At 36.9% G+C, this 16890-nt stretch overlaps 1 protein-coding gene across 1 annotated transcript in view; it reads right to left on the bottom strand.

The window, feature by feature from the left end:
• The window catches only part of PAPOLG (poly(A) polymerase gamma), a 35730-nt gene extending 19043 nt beyond the window's left edge, over window positions 1-16687 (bottom strand). Inside the window, exons 1-8 of the mRNA XM_012639180.1 lie at window positions 16574-16687; window positions 12729-12890; window positions 11185-11251; window positions 7720-7801; window positions 7386-7495; window positions 6469-6522; window positions 3922-4033; window positions 1336-1425 (exon numbers count right to left, since the gene is read on the bottom strand). Of these exons, the coding sequence (XP_012494634.1) occupies window positions 1336-1425; window positions 3922-4033; window positions 6469-6522; window positions 7386-7495; window positions 7720-7801; window positions 11185-11251; window positions 12729-12890; window positions 16574-16590 (694 nt within the window). The 5' untranslated portion in view covers window positions 16591-16687. The remainder of the gene's footprint in view (window positions 1-1335; window positions 1426-3921; window positions 4034-6468; window positions 6523-7385; window positions 7496-7719; window positions 7802-11184; window positions 11252-12728; window positions 12891-16573) is intronic.
• Window positions 16688-16890: the final 203 nt, after the last annotated feature.

Genomic DNA, 16890 nt, shown 5'->3' with positions numbered 1-16890 from the left:
AAATATCAACATTAACGAGAATTTGGAAGAAGTTGATTCCAACCCTCAGGGATGACTTTAAGGGGTTTAAGACTTCAGTGGAAGAAGTAACTGCAGATGTAGCAGAAACAGCAAGAGAACTAGAATTAGAAGCGGAGCCTGAAGAAGTGACTGAATTGCTGCAATCTCATGATAAAACTTTGATGGATGAGAAGTTGCTTCTTATAGATGAGCAAATAAAGTGGCTTCTTAAGATGGAATCTACTCCTGGTGAAGATGCAGCTAACACTGCTGAAATGACAACAAAGGATTTAGAATATTCCATAAACTTAGTCGATAAGGCAGTGGCAGGGATTGAGAGGACTGACTCTAATTTTGAAAGAAGTTCTGCCCGTGGGTAAAATGCTATCAAACAGCATAGCATGCTACAGAGAAATCTTTCATGAAACAATCAATCCGAGTGGCAAATTTCACTGTTGTCTTATTTTAAGAAATTGCCACAGCCACCCTAACCTTCAGCAAACACCACCCTTTTCAGTCAGCAGCCATCAACACCAACACAAGACCTTCCACCAGCAAAAAGATTACAACTTGCTGAAGGCTTAGGTGATTGTTAGCATCTTTTATCAATAAAGTATTTTTAAATTAGGGTATGTACTTTTTTTAGACATTATGTCATTGCACACTTAATAGACTATAGTAGAGTATAAACATAACTTCTATATGCACTGGGAAACCAGAAAATTTGAGTGACTTTTGCTTTACTGCAGTGGTCTGGAACCAAACCTGCAATATCTCCAAGGCATGCCTATAGTTACAAATAATACAGAATGTGTTGTGCCAGTCAGGAATAGGTGAAAGGCCTTTTATAAACCACATTCTCTCTATATAAACTAGTGTAGTTCCTGGTTTTATTGGAAGTGCTATAAGGGAAAAACAAGTTAAAAGCATCCCTGTAGGCTCTTCATTTAATATATTTCTTGAACACCTACTATAGTATAAACCAGACTCTTTGCTGCTGGTGGGGGTACGAAGATGTGTAAGGTGGTCCTGCCCATAGGGAGCTTAAAGATCAGTAAGGATCTCAGTCTTCAATTTCTGACTTACTCTGACTGCCTGGCTGAAACCTAAGATGGAAAGTCAGGGAACTTTTAGTTTTCACCTGAGGCAGAAAGAGGTAGAGTCACACCATCAGAACACCACAACTGCTGTACCTAAAAAATAGCTATTTCAAAGTTTACTGGTCCTCAACCCCCAACAATATCAATAGATTCAGAGTTTCCATACGAGCTTCCATCTTTGACGACGAAAAATTAGAATTTTATAATGTAAACACAAAAGACTTGGGATACTTACGTTTTGCCCATAATTTGACTGCTCTTAGGGTGAGTCTAAAAGTTTCTTTATTTGGCACTAAATGTAAAATTTCATCAGTAACTCTACAACCTGAAAAAGACAGAGCATGCATTTTTCACTATGCAACAAAACTCAGTTAATTCAAATGCCCTCCCAATTCTAGACTCTCAAATGTTAAAATTGTGAAAGATTATAAATATCAGGGTTTATTTTCTCTATGTATTTTGAAATTTAGCACTTACATAAGAGAAATCACTTTGCTTTAAAAAAATTAAACAGTACGTGGGTAATGCAATCCAATATTAAAATAGAGATGGGCCTGAGTATTTTTTTTAGTTTCTTTCCATGTTTGACTTTATTAATCAAACACCTCCAAGTTATAAAATTGTTATTACTGTGATGCAAACCTTTTCTACAAATACTGTGATTTATTGTTACACTCTGGAAATAGAGCAAAGTGCAATGATTAAGTTAAACAAAAGACACTGTAAACCAGTGGTTATCAAAGTATGGTCTATGCACCCCTAGGAATCTGTGAGGTCAAACCTATTTTCATAATGATACTATGGCTTTCTTTGTCTTTTTCACCATGTTAACATTTGCACTGATGGTAGAAAAGCAATGGTGGATAAAACTGCTGGTATCTTGGCAATGAATCAAGATAGCGACGACAAACCATACTAGCAGACAATGTATCTTCACTGCCACAAACTTACAGTTAAAAAAAGGGAAAAGAACATTTAAGATTGTTTGAGTTCTAAGCTGAATTACCTGCTTTTTTCAAGGAACACCAGTTTTACTTGAAAGAATGATTGACATATAAATAAATTATAGTTATTCACAGTTAGCTCTTTCCTAAAAAATGAACAAAGTGAGCTCCTTACTTCAAGGAAAACGAATGATGAAATTTGTTGCCAATAATACAATTTAACCTTTCAAGTTAAATTACAATTTTGGACAACTTGTATCTGCTACCGTGAACTTTCCAATACTTAAAAGACTTTTCTAGGCTGGGCATGGCGGCTCATTACAATCCTAGCACTTTGGGAGGCCAAGGCAGGAGGATTGCTTGAACCCAGGAGTCTGAGACCAGCCTGGCAACACAGCAAGCCCCCGTCTCTATAAAATACTAAAAAAATTAGCTGGGTGTGGGGGTGCATGCCTGTAATCCCAGCTAGAGGTGGGAGAATTTCTTGAGTCCAGATGTTTGAGGTTGCCTTGAGTATGATCACACCACTGCACTCTACTTGGGGCAACAAAGCAAGACGCTATCTCCAAATAAATACATAAAAATAAAATAAAAGACTTTTCTGATGACATTAGTAGTGATATTAATGAATGCTAATTTTTTAATATTTTATAATGAAATGTGTGTCAACATTTGGAAAATCCAAATAACCTTGTGACCCAAAATTTTCCAAATGACCATGGCATGACTGTATAACATGCACGGGTAAAAGAACCATTCAAAGAACAAGACAGACCAATGGATTTTCATGTAACAGAGTAAAAAAAAGTTTGATATGGTTTTAGATTCCATACTCGAACCTTTAAGAAACTATCAATCACATTCAGCAATAAAACAGAACAAACTACGAACATGGATGAACTTCACAAACATTACATTAAATGAAAGCCAGAACACAAAAGACCACATATTATATGATTCCATTTACATGAAAAGTCTAAAAAAGGCAAATCTATAGAATAAACAAATCTATAGAGAAAGTAAATTAGTAGTTGGCTGGGACTGGGAGTCAGAAGGGGAAATGACTGCAAATGGGTATGAGGGATCTTTTGAGGTGATGTAATGTCCTAAAATTAGACTGTAAGTGTACAATTCTGTGAACATACTACAGACTAGTGAATTGTACACCTGAAAAGGATGAATTTTATGGTATGTAATAATACCCCAATAACGCTGTTAAAAAAGAAACTGTGGTCACCAGTAAAGTTTGGGTGTAGAATTGAAGAAGAATATCCATGATTATCTGAAAAGGCTACTAAAACACTCCTCCCTTTTCCAACTACATATCTCTAGGAGGCCAGATTTTCTTCCTGTATGTTAACCAAAACAAAATATTACAATAGATTGTAGAAGCAAATATGAGAATCTAACTATCTTCTATTAGGTAGAATACTACAGAGATTTGCAAAAATCTCTTTAAAAAAAAAGGCATTCTTCACACATAAAAGCTTATATTAACTTATAATGGGATTACTGTTACTTCTAAATGAATATGTAAAAATTCAAAAAAATTTTTATGTCTATAATGGTAAATACTGACAGACAACCCACAGAAACAAAAGCTCTTTGGGGTCCTCAATAAATCTTAAAAGTATAAACGGGTCCTGCAATCAGTAAGTTTGAGAACCACTACTATAAACACAAACAACTTCCAAAAAAACTTGTGTTTTTTAGGATAATTGAATGTGATGTTATTTATATAAAGAAAATTATATCCTTTTAAAATGAGTTAGTCTAATCCCTAAAAAAGTCCACTGATAGTCAATTCTGCAAAAAGATCTCTTTTTTAGTCTAACTGTTTTCAAGCAGGTATCTGAGATTTCTTCTTAGAAGCTTACCATTTAAGCTGCGAATACATCTTATGTCAAGGCTTCTCAGGCGAGAGTCGTCCCTCAGATCTAAATTATCTGATATGGTCTGTATTGCCAATCTTGCAAAGACTAGATCAATCTTTGGAAAGATACAAAAAAAGAAAAATATTACTTTTTCTTCTTCTAGTTCATCCTCCCCCATCCCACCTAAAAATGTAAAAAATTCTAATTATTAGTTTGGGAAGTTCTACCAAAACTTCAAAAGGCCTATATAGCAATTTCACATGGGAAAACCATTGTAAAGTTTTGTTAAGGTAATTGAAATCTCAAATTAAGGAAAGTATTTTAATTTTAGCATATATGTCAAGCATTTAAAAAAAAACCATCAAAACTTTGTGAGCGGATTTCTAAATAAAGATGGAAGATCCAATACACATTTACATTCACTTCCTCTTGAAACCTCACTAAAATAACAGAAAAATTTCATTTTGTTTCTTGTTGAGTTTTATTTTGATTTTCAAGGCAAAACCTACTAGGACAAAGAGAACAAAAAGAGACAACAGGAAAAGCTATGAAAGCTGGAAAGCAGATGGACAAGTGGTAACAGAACTAGCAGACCTAAGAAAGCAGATAAATATGTTGTATCTAAGAAATAAGGACAGAAGGCTGTAAGTAAATACATACATAAATAAAAAGGAACATCTAAAGAATAAAAAAGGATTAAAAATATGAGGCCGTGCGGCTGACTCACACCTGTAATCTCAGCACTTTGGGAGGCCGAGGTGGGAGGACTGCTTGGGGCCAGGAGTTTAAGACCAGTCTCAGCAAGAGCGAAACCCCATCTCTATAAAAAATAGAAAAATTAGCTGGACATCATGGTGTGTGCCTGTAGTCCCAGCTACTCGGGAGGCTGAGGCAGGAGGACCACGAGCCCAGGACTTGGAGGTTACAGTGAGCTCTGATGATGCTACTGCACTCTAGCCAGGGTGACAGAGCAAGACACAGTCTCAAAAAAAAAAAAAAAGAAACTAAAAATATGGGCTGGGTGTGGTGGCTCATGCCTGTAGTCCTAGCATTTTGGGAGGCAGAGGCAGGAGGGTTGCTTGAGGCCAGGAGTTCCATACCAGCCTGAGCAACACAGTGAGATTCCATCTCTACAAAAAAACACAAAAATTAGCCAGGTGTGGTGGTTCGTGCCTTGTAGTCCCAGCTACTCGGGAGGCTGAGGCAGGAGGATTGCTTGAGCCCAAGAGTTGGAGGTTGCAGTGAGCTGTGATGACACCACCATACTCTAGCCTGGGCGACAGAGAGAGACTCTATCTTAAAAAAATAAAACAAAAGATTGAAAATATAACAGGAGAAATGAAAAACAATAGAAAGTCTGGAAGATGAGAAAACCTCAAAAAGCATAACAAAACTATGAAGATGTGGTTAAGTGGGAAGGAAGAGATTAAAAAAAAATCAAAGGCAGTCCTGGAGGTCCAACATACAAATGTCAGAATTTCAGGGGAAAAAAAAAAAAAAACAAAGGTAAGAAATCCAACAGAATTCAATAAAACTTCCAGAACTGAAGAATAGGAATTTCCAAATTGAAAGAGAACTACTGAGTGCCTAGCATATTGGTTGAAAAGATACATACCAAAGTATATTTATCATGAATTTTACAATTATGAAAAAAAGATCAAATAAGCTTCCAAAGAGACATAACTGGTCATATACAAAGAATGAAGAAGCAAAATGGCATCACACCTCACAACATAGTACAGAAGCCAGAAGACAATGAAGCAAGGCCTTCAAAATTCTGAGAAAAATCACTTGCTACCTAGAATGTTACACTCAGCCAAATTATCAATTTAGTGTTAAGAATAGAATAAAGACATTTTTAAACATGCAAGACATCATAAAAAAAAAAAAGTGCTCTTTCTTAGGAAGCTAGGATGAGCTTCACTAAAATGCAAATAAAACAAGAAAAAAGAAAACTCTAGAGAGAAACGAAAGGAAACCCCAGGATGATAGTAACGGAATATGCCAGGGTGACAGCTGTATACTAGTCATGGAGAACAATCAGGTTAGACTGGAGCAGGTGAGAACACTCAGTGAGGTTGTTTCCCCCCAAGGTGATAACATAATACCTGATAAATCTAAGCTTATTTAGAGGAGATTTAGAAGACCAGGAAAGACTAGGGTACAGTTAGTCGTAAGTATAAAGACCAAGCAAACAAAACCCAAGACAATTATTAATTCCCCAAAAAGGAAAATGTCACACAGCAAAGAACGGTGATTTGGTATACTAAAGGCTCATCTTTGAACACTGTTTATAAGCTTATAATGATGTAAACACTCAATAAGAGATTATAGGAATAAGAAGGGTGTGTATAAAAATCATAGAGGGATAGAGGTTGGTTCATTTTCCACGGTGAGAAGACAATAAAAAATAGGAGAGAGGTAAGGGACAATTTAAAGACTCACTTATTTTTTAAAAATATGAACCTATATCAAGTTTGACTTCAAAACAAAAACAACTTATGGGTTAAATAGTTCGATTATAAAGTCAGAAAAATATCAAACACTTACTTCAATACCATCAAATTCAAATTTTATAACAGGTACAAAGGCATCTTCTACAGCCTACGATGAGGAAAATAATTATTACACATAAGTATAATCCTTTCTCTATCTTCCCTAACTGCCAATAATGTGAATATCTTTGCTCCCAATTTGTATTTTAACTCAATAGAAAAAGATAAAATGTTCTTGGTCTTACATTCCAGATAAGTACTTCTACTTTGTGACCTGTGTTATTTAAGATATACAAAATGGCTACGATAGCAATTATCTTAGTATCCTCCTAAAAATATTTCTCATAAACTGGCCAGCAGAACTGCTATCATCTGGGTACTTATTATGTATTGGGTCTAAATTGGAAACTAATTATTTAGAAAGAGCACTGGTGTTACAAATTAAAAAATGAGACCTCATGACTAATCTATCAAAAATAGTAATAGTCAACATAGTTTGGATTGATTTAGTAGAAATGATGGCTTTCTGACACTTTCTTAATCCCCTAACCTAACAAATTCTTAACCTCCTTGTCTGAAAGCTTTCCCAGATTTCTATATTGAACTTGTGCCCAACATTTGATATGCACCAATCATTTATCAGATATCACAGTAAGTGGCTTATGTAAATTACCTCATTAATCCTTAGAAAAACCTTATAAAAAGATAATACCACATCTCTTTTACAGATGAGAAAACTGAGGCTCACAGAGTTAGGCAATTTGAGCATTGCCTAAGAGCTAATGCGTGGGTAGATTCTAGATGCAAATCCAGGTCTATATAACTATAAGGCCTATGCTCTTAATCATTATGTGTCCTTTTAACAAGATACAGTAACTTCTTAAGAGGTATTTCAATAATCTTAAGCCCTAGCTTTTACAGGTAGTTGTTACTGAACTAAGTTCAAAATATTAAATGTCAGAGGATACTTACTCTTAAGTTTCTAATGCCATCTTGATGTTTCAATTTTTCAAAAAAAGACTGAAAAAAATCAGATCTCTCCACGTGTCTTGGAGCTACACAAAGTGCATCAATGTCAGCTCCTACAAATAAAAGTATTTATTAAGAAGAGTATATTATGTATTTTATTTTTGTTAAAGTACATACAAACATGTACAGAAGTATGGAAAATGAGTATAACAAAATGTTAATGACTAGTTCTGAATAGTGAGATAATGGGAATTTTGTTCTCTTGTATTTTCTAATTATGAACAATAAGAGTTTGTTATTGAAAATTCTTTTCACTAGAACATAGAAAAGCAGTTACCTTTGGTGTGTACTCCAAGCCTATAGGATCCAAATGTGAAAATTTTACCACCAACAGTAGCCACAACAGAAGGTGGGAGATTCTAAAATAAAATTAAGCAAAAGACATTCAATTATTCAAATTATTTATCACAAAAATCACCTTAATGCCTATTGCCCTTTATTAAGCAAATGATATACAGCATATTTGTCAACGTTGTTAAGATGAGAATTTCAGGGCTCTTTTGTTTGCAACTTCAAGTAATGAGGGTGTTAAAGAGGGAAGACAAAATAAATTCATGTCTATTAAACATGCACACATCTTTACCTTAAGAAAAAGATCTTTTTAATTACTTGACCCTACTTGCCCCCTCCAACTGCCTATCTTTGGTCTCATCACTCTTGAGAGTCACCAAGGAACTCTTCTTAATTACAGAACTCACATGCTTTCAGCTTTCTACAACACGATACTTTTGTCCAATCTTATCTCCTCTCTAGTTTGTGTGACAGGTGTATTTAATTTCTTGATTCCAGCTCTGCAGAATCAGGGTCATTCTTGGTATGTTCTCCTTATGATAGCTAATATAACAACTTTAATTAATATTTCTTATATCACGCCACAATTAAAATGCTACTTTTCACCTCTCTTCAGAGCCAATTCCAAATGCCCATCAGTTATTTTCACTCAGACACATCCTGATCCACTTCAGTATCCATGCCTCAAACAAGCAAAAACGTCTTCCTACAATTAAAACCAGGTATCCCCTTCTGACTTCCCTATTTCCATTCTGCATTATCCTAACTGCCCAAACTTATATTCATTCTTACCCATTCTTAGCTTATATCCCTCACATTTGTTGCCCCTTCTCTATTCAACCTCCTGCATCTGCCATTGTCCCTGCCTCGAATGCCCATCCTCTCTAGGTATCTTAATACCATCCATTTTTCAAACTTCACATCAAGCTCCACCTCTCTGTGAAGCCTTCCCTGGTTATCCTCACTCCATAGCAAGCTCTTTTTCCTCTGTTCCTCGACCATTATAATCTTTAAATTCTTTTATACTACATTTATTGACCTTTTTTTGGTATGTAAGTCTCACCTCTTCAACCATATTTAAATTTCTCAAAGATGAGAACTGTGTCTACTACTTCTCTGAATTTCCTCATTATGCCCAGTCCAAGTTCCAAAGAATAATATCTGCTGATTAACTTGAATAAAAGTGTCTCTATACTAGGATATTGTTTTTACTTCCTCTGTTTAATGGATATTAATGTTTCAAGAATATTACAAATAATTTTAAAGCCAGAAAGTCAGTGAATTTACTGACTAGTAAATCAAAAGGATGGAGAAACCATGACCTTAAAAAACCTTTTAGTTTACCTTTTTGCTTTGAAAAGTATGATCCTTGCATGACTTACGAGAAAGTGATATGCTGAATCACAGTGCTAAATATTTTCGTTACGGCCACAATATTTAACTAAAATGATTTGATCTGGGGTTCTAGACTAATGAGGTTTAAATATCCCAATTGTGTGCAACATATTCAAGTGATCTTTCATCTAATTCAAATCCTTCAGATATTTTCCAAACTAAAATATACATAAATGAAAAAGAATTATAATTCACATAGAAAATGACCAATCACCTTACCTATTCAATGGAGATGTTAAAACTGATTTAATTTTTTCATAACTTGTAACTAGCATTTCAACAACCTCAACTATTGATAACTCTGCTGACAGTTCAGAAATGAGCCAGATAGCCTTTTGGCAGCAAACGTAAATAGCATAAAAACCATGTTAAACTCAATGACTGTAGTCTTAGTAGACTCATAACCTGAGTCAATTGTTTAAAAGAACCAATTCTACATATTTATCATAGGTACAGAAAGACATAATGAAATATGTAAAAGAAAGAATTCTAGGCAGGTGTTTATCTAAGTTCTAAACCCATGCAGATTAAGGGGCGGAAAGGGACTGTACAGCTAGACATGTGACAACTGTGAGATGTTAACTTTCAAATGATTGCTGTTAAGGCAGAGATGGGGAAACTATAAAAAACAGACAAAAAAACTTAAAATACAAGTTTAGGCCACTTAAGTGAAGGGGCAAATGTTATCATCCAGTTGAACATGCCCTACCTCATTCTAGTACAGCCAGTAAAATAATATTCATAGTGATAATTCTGAGGCAATTATGAAAATTGAATTATATTCAAAATACAGTTGGCCCTCCGTATCTGCAGGTTCCGCATCTACGGTTCCGCATCTACAGGTTCTGCATCTGCGGATTCAACCAACTGAGGATCAAAAATATCAGGAAAAAAAATTAAAAATAACAATAAAAAATAATGCAAATTAAAAAGCAATACAGTAAAAACTATTTACATAACATTTACATTGTATTAGGTATTATAAGTAATCTAGAGATGACTGAAAGTATACAGGAAGATGTGCATAGGTTATGTGCAAATATATACTACACTATTTTATATAAGGGACTTGAGCAGATCTTGGTATCCTTGGGGGTCATGGATCAATTCCCTGAGAATACCAAGGGAGGACTATACTATAAAAACCAGGAAAATGGACTCAATTTCAGAGGAAAAATAGTTAAGCTACAGGAGGGGGAAAAAGTTTCATAGTTTTAAGTTTGGGTTTGCAAACTCCTATTTTTCATGGGGCCAAAGAGGTATGCAAATAAGGGAATCCCATACAAGAAACACAGAAACTAATAAATGGCCATCATTCTGTCAGAGAGAACAGGGAGAGGTAGGGCCATGAGGCACTAAAGGGCAGGAGCCCAATCCCATTCAAGTCTCTTCTTACTATACACAAAGGCAGGCCCAGCATTGCCAGATACGATATTTTATTTTATAAGAAGTCTGAAACTGAGCTTTTTAAGTAAAATCTCTTGATATTTAAATTTTGAGGCTGGGTGCAGTGGCTCATGCCTGTAATCCTAGCACTTTGGGAGGCTGAGGCAGGAAGATCCCCTGAGGCCAGGACTTCAAGACCAGCATGACAACATAGTGAGACCCCGTCTCTACAAAAAAATAGAAAACTTAGCTGGGCGTGGTGGTGTGTGCCTGTAGTCCCAGCTACTTGGGAGACTGAGGCAGGATTGCTTGAACCCAGGAGTTTGAGGTCGCAGTGAGCTATGATGACACCACTGCACTGTAAATAGGGAAATAGAGAGAGACCCTGTTTCTAAATAAATAAATATTTAAAAATAAAAATCAACAAATTTTGGCCCACTACATACGGGTCAAATAAGACAATTATGTGGACTTGCAGCTATATATTGGCTACTTCTGGGGTAAATCCTCATCTAGTTAGAAATTCAACTGTTGACCAATTTATTCCCAAGTATATACCAGAGAGCCAAGTTTTAATGTCTTTCAGATAATTCTCAACTCCTGCATCTTACTACCAGGATGAATGACCAGGATATAATGAAACTGAGAATTCCATGTAGTTCAGTCTTACCTTACTCTCACTGACATCAGAAATCCATTCTTTTACTAAATTGTTCAATTTACCAAGAACAACCAATCTATAATAAAAAATAACATGCTTTAGATTAAAACAAAAAATCAAAAAGTATTAAAGCAATAAACATATAAGCAGTACCCTTTGTGTTGATGTTAGAGTAAAAGCATATTATACACGTCATAATGCTATCACATCTGTGGATTCACGGCACATCTCTTTGGTATTCTTAGATCTCTAAGAGTAACAAAGAGATGATAAATGTGATGACAGAATTTGGGTCTTTGAGCTATCTTAAAAATTCAAAAGCCTAACAAAAATCATAAATTTACATTCAATGAGGCTACAGATGCCAAGTGAACTGTCAACTTTCTTGGATTTATTATAGAATTAATTCAATGTGGCAACAGAGGCTAGAATTCTCTCATTGCCAATAATAGGTATTTGGATAAGTAAAATGAGTAAATTAATTATTGGTCAATTTCTGTGAAATATTACTTAATAAAAGCAGTTTCATATTATTAAAACAAACTTGCAATCAAGGGCATATACAAATCCACATTTAAAAAAGAAAAGCAGTCCAGACATTTCAAAGATAACATATGCAAAACTGAACTCCAGATCTGTCCAAACTTGCCTCTCCCTCAGTCTTCTCCAGATAATGGAACTCTATCCTTCAAGGTGCCAAGACCAAAAATCTTGGCATCATCCTTGACACCTTTCTCTCTCTCTCTCATATTCCTTAGTCATCAAATTCTAACAACCCCACCTTTAAATATATACCCAGAATTCTACTACTTATCACCCCTACAGTATTCCTCCAGGTTCCAGCCACCATCAATTCCCCCTGGGGCCACTATAATGGCTTGCTAACTAGTCACTCTGCTTCTGCCCTTGCATCTCTCTTCAGACTACTCTCAATAGAGCAGTCAGAGTGACTGTGTTAAAACACGAGTCAGATCATGTCAATCTTCTACTCAAAACCCTAATAGCTTCCCATTTCACTCACAGTAAACCAAAACCTTTACAATGCCTTATAGGGTCCTAAGTACCCTTGTCCTTCAAGCTCTTTCCTACCTCACTTTCTTTAATCCCATATTTTCCTGCTTACTTGCTCTGCTTCAGATACCCAGGATATCTTGCTATGCACTCCTCAAATACACCAGGTATACTCCCACCTCAGGCTTTCTGCCTAGAAGGCTCTTCCCTCAAATATACATATGGCTCCCTCTCTCATCTTCAAATGTTCACTTAAATGTGACTTTCTCAATGAGGCCTTCCATGAAAACCTCTACCTCTAGCTTTATTTTTCTCAACAGCACTTCTCATGTGTAACACTGTACTTATTTTACTTATTTGGATAATTGTTAATCTCTTTCTCTAACCCCCACCTATAATGTAAGCTCCAGGAAGGCCAACATTTATCTTCTTTTTGTCATTTCTGTACCCCTAAGCAGGGACATAGTAGGTACTCAATATGTTTGTGGAATTAATGATTAAACAATGTACCATAAAATATTTTACAGTTTTCAATTACATACCTGTGGTTCAATTCTTCCTCATCTTCAAACACTCCAAATGGTTTCATGGCGTCAATTAATTTCTGTGTGTAAATATGATCAATTTCTTTAGGACATGCCAAACTAATTGGAGAGGTAATTCCATAATGCTTTTGCTGACGCTGGCTGTCCAGCGCCGTGTTTCTGTTCAAGAAAAATGAACAGCAGAAAAAACTTAAAGTATCATACCATACTGATACACCGAATCTCCCAATTCACTCACATTAATTTAGCTACCTTAAAAGTTTACTTAGTGCTAACAGGAGGTGCACTTTTTTTTTAAAGGAAAAATGGGTATTTTTTGTTTATGTTTATGAAGGGCTATTCATAAGGCCTCTAGCTTTCATGGTTAAGATGTCTTTTCAAGCCAAAAGCAGCATGTGTTGGCATCAGGACAACTATACCAATATCACTCAGCTCAAATGCAAAGAGCCTGAATGGGATCTGTGCCAGGGCTACCTCCTCTATACCCTGCAGACTTAAGTACTATTCAGATTCTAGAATCTCTGAAAAGCAGTCAACCACTTGAAAGAAAGCTCTTAGTAAAAACAATGGGATTTCCCCCCAGAAAAGAAACAAAAACATCCCATTAGAAGGTCCTTGTGAAATAATCTGGCTTTTAAAAAGAAATCACAACTAGATTTGTCCTTGGGAAACCTATATTAACATCCTTTGCTTGAATCTGAGCTTACAGTCCTAACATGTTGTGACACTAGTTAATTGTTCTCTTCATTTTATACTGGTACGTATACCATTTTCACATAGATTAATTATCGAATTCTTTACATTAAATGGAAACCTTTTATAGGATACAATACAAGCCACCCTCCAAAGACCCTACCCATCAGGAAATTACAGTCTTGAAAAAAGTACAACAGAAGGTCAGAGATGTTGGGTTTACACAGACCAAGAATTTCAAAATAAATTTTGGAACTAGCAGGGGTTGGTAAAACTTTTTATGTTGCTATGAAAGTAAAGTAAAACATACATGCTAACCAACTAACCCTACCATCTATGCTCACCATGCTTTCATGAAGGGCCATTAGCACCAACAGCAAGAATATAATCTTAAATAAATTAGCCCTGTAAAAAATAACATAAACAATAGTGATTGTTCTTGGATTTTAACTGGTCAAAACACTGACTTAACACTAAAGGCATGCTCTTTAGCTAAAAATTTCACTACATAGGGAAAATCAAATGAAAGATAAAAATAGCCTATATACCTTCCAAAATGACTGTAAGAAACAAAAAGCAAACATCAATATCAATTACTTTAATTTCTCTTCAGTATTTACTTTGAACAAACAAAATTTCAATTAGTTATTTCCAGTTGTAATTTCTTTTTAAAGATTTGGCTTTTTACCTCTAAGAACGAGAGAGGTATTTTGGTATTGCATTTGTTGTGTGTGTCCTATATAGTAAATGTATAGGACAGACTGATTCTTTATATATGATTATTTAATTAATCACAATAATAACCCTAACGGGTAGGGACTGAATAAGTGCCATTTTAAAGATAAGTACCTCAAGTTCAAAGAGAGGAAGACACAATGAGATACCACCCTACCCCTATCAGAATGGCATTAAAAAGTCAAAAAACAAGAGATGTTAAGTGGATCTCTTGGATCTCAGAGAGAAAGGAATGCTTATAACCTGTTGGTGACACTGCAAATTAGTATAACCTCTAATACGGAAAACAGTATGAAAATTCCTCAAACAAATGTAGACCTACCATTCAATCCAGCAATCCTACTGCTGAGTATCTATCTAAAGGAAATAAAGTCATTTTATAAAAAAAAAAAGACACCTGCACTCAAATGTTAATCACAGCACAATTCACAATTGCAAAGATGTGGAATCAAGCTAAGTGCCCACCAACTTAGGAGTGGATAAAGAAACTGTGTTGTGTGTGTGTGTTGTGTGTGTATATATATACACACACAACACACCATGGAGTACTACTCAGCCATAAAAAGCAATGAAATAATGTCATGTGCAGCAACATGGATGGAACTGGAGACCATTATCTTAAGTGAAGTATCTCAGGAATGGAAAATCAAACACCGTATGTCCTCACTAATAAGTGGGAGCTAACAGATAGGTATACACAGGTACAAAGCAACAGAAGAAACCAAGAAGGGGGAGGGTGGGGGTGTGTGTGTGTGATAAAAACTCACGTATTGGGAACAATGAACACTATTCTGGTGACTGGCACACCAAAAGCCCTGACTTAAGCATTATACATGGTATCCATGTAACAAAAACACTTGTACCCCCTTAATTAATATTTTGAAGTAAAAAAATTTAAAAATGGTTCCTCCACCAAAAAAAATGAGAGGAAAAACCAGAATCTGAACCCCAAAACCTCTTTGCACCATTCCATTCTCCCCTCCGTAACTACTTCAGTTCTGACACTAATCTTAGGTCTTACTTTCTTATCTGTATGTCCAAAAAGTTGGCTATCTAGGTGCCTACTGGCCCTAAAATTCCAAATCTAGGGTTCTGAACTTCCCTCCTCTAGATTGCGGGAGAGGAGGAAAAAACAACAGAATCCCACATTCCTTTCAACCCATCAATTTCTCTTATAGGCAAACATCCTAGGGAAATTCTAGTTAAAAGTGTACGAGGAGACACATAAAAAAGTGTTCACTGCCATACTGTAACATTAAAAACTTAGAACCTAAACTAGTCACTAACAGGAAAAAGATTAAACTAGGGTGCATCCCTACAATGGAATTAATATGAATTAATTAGAACTGAAAGAAAATATCAACATAAACAAAGCTCAAAGACACCATGTTTGCTCTAAAGAAGCTGCAGAATGACAGTATGATATTAGTCATATAAAGTTTAAAAACAAGTAAAACAATGTGAGTTATTATGGACACATGCATACGTAGTAATAGCATTAAAACAAAAAACACGCAGCAACAATAAACATCAAATTCAGGACTGTGGGGCCCTCAGGGGAGGGAGATGAATGGGACCAGAGAAGGAGGTAGGAGAGTCCTTCAGATGTATTTGGAATGCTTCTTTTAAATAAATGCACACATATATATACACACACACCCCATACACACACACACACGCACACATATATAATGTTATGCTTTGGCAGAAATGGGTGGTGGCTACACAAATGAAGCTTATGCTATTCTCTGCATTTTTCTGAATGTTTAAATTACTTCCTAATAAACCAAAATGTAAGGAGCTACAACAAAATCTTGCCAAACATGGAAACTGTTTCTGACTTATCAAAGTGGGAGCAGGAGGTCCAGACCAGTGGATATTGTGGGTAGGTGGGGAGGCAGGGGGTAGTGGGGAGGGTGGGCACAGCGGCGAAAAGACCCTAGCCTTTATTAAAAAGAAACCCATGGGCTGGGATAGGTCTTTAACTCCTGAAGACCTGAAGAAAGCCGGTCGGGAAGGGAGGAGGGGGAGGTAGGGGGATGGTATTTGCGCCAATGCAGACAGGAGCAGACGGGCTCAGACAGTGCTGGGGGCAGGCGAGTGACCGACAATTTCTCCCTACCGACACCCACGCCTCTCTCCCTCCTCATCCTTGTCTGGGGGCGTCCTCGGAGGCGGGACAGCCGGGGGCAGATGGGGACTCCAGGAGTCCCCAAGTCCGTACAGGGGCGGCCAGGTGAGCCGCCGAGTGTAGGGGAGGTGCCCTTGCAGACCGGACGGGAGCGGGGAAGGAGATCACTAGGGCGAGCTGTGGGCAGGGTGCAAGGGGCAGGGAATAGAAACTGGGCCCCAGGCTGGCCACCTCAGCTCACCCCTATCTGCCTCGCCCCCAACCGCCGCCCCCCACCACTTACGCAGACATCTCTTTCATCGCTTCCTGCGTCTCCCTCTCCAGCGAGTGTCTTTCGCTCTGGAGTCCTGTTGTTGCCGCTCCCTTCTCCCTGTCCACTTTCCTCAGGTCGCTTGTAGCTCGCCTGCTAGGTCACTTTCTCACTACCGCCGAGGCATCCAACCGAGTAGTGAAAACACCACAAAACCGGCTCTATTTATGACAATACAGCGCGGCCGACGCCAATATGGCGCCGCTTCCCAGCCTGCCTCTCGCTCGCTGCAGCCCCGCCTCTGCCGGCCAGACCCACCCTCGGCCACGCCTCTCCGCCTTCAGGTCGCA

This window comes from Propithecus coquereli, unplaced genomic scaffold, assembly GCF_000956105.1.
Source record: "Propithecus coquereli isolate 6110/MARCELLA unplaced genomic scaffold, Pcoq_1.0 Scaffold138, whole genome shotgun sequence".
Taxonomy (NCBI): domain Eukaryota; kingdom Metazoa; phylum Chordata; class Mammalia; order Primates; family Indriidae; genus Propithecus; species Propithecus coquereli.
The sequence above is the reverse complement of the archived record's forward strand: the minus strand, read 5'-3'. Positions and strand labels throughout refer to the sequence as shown.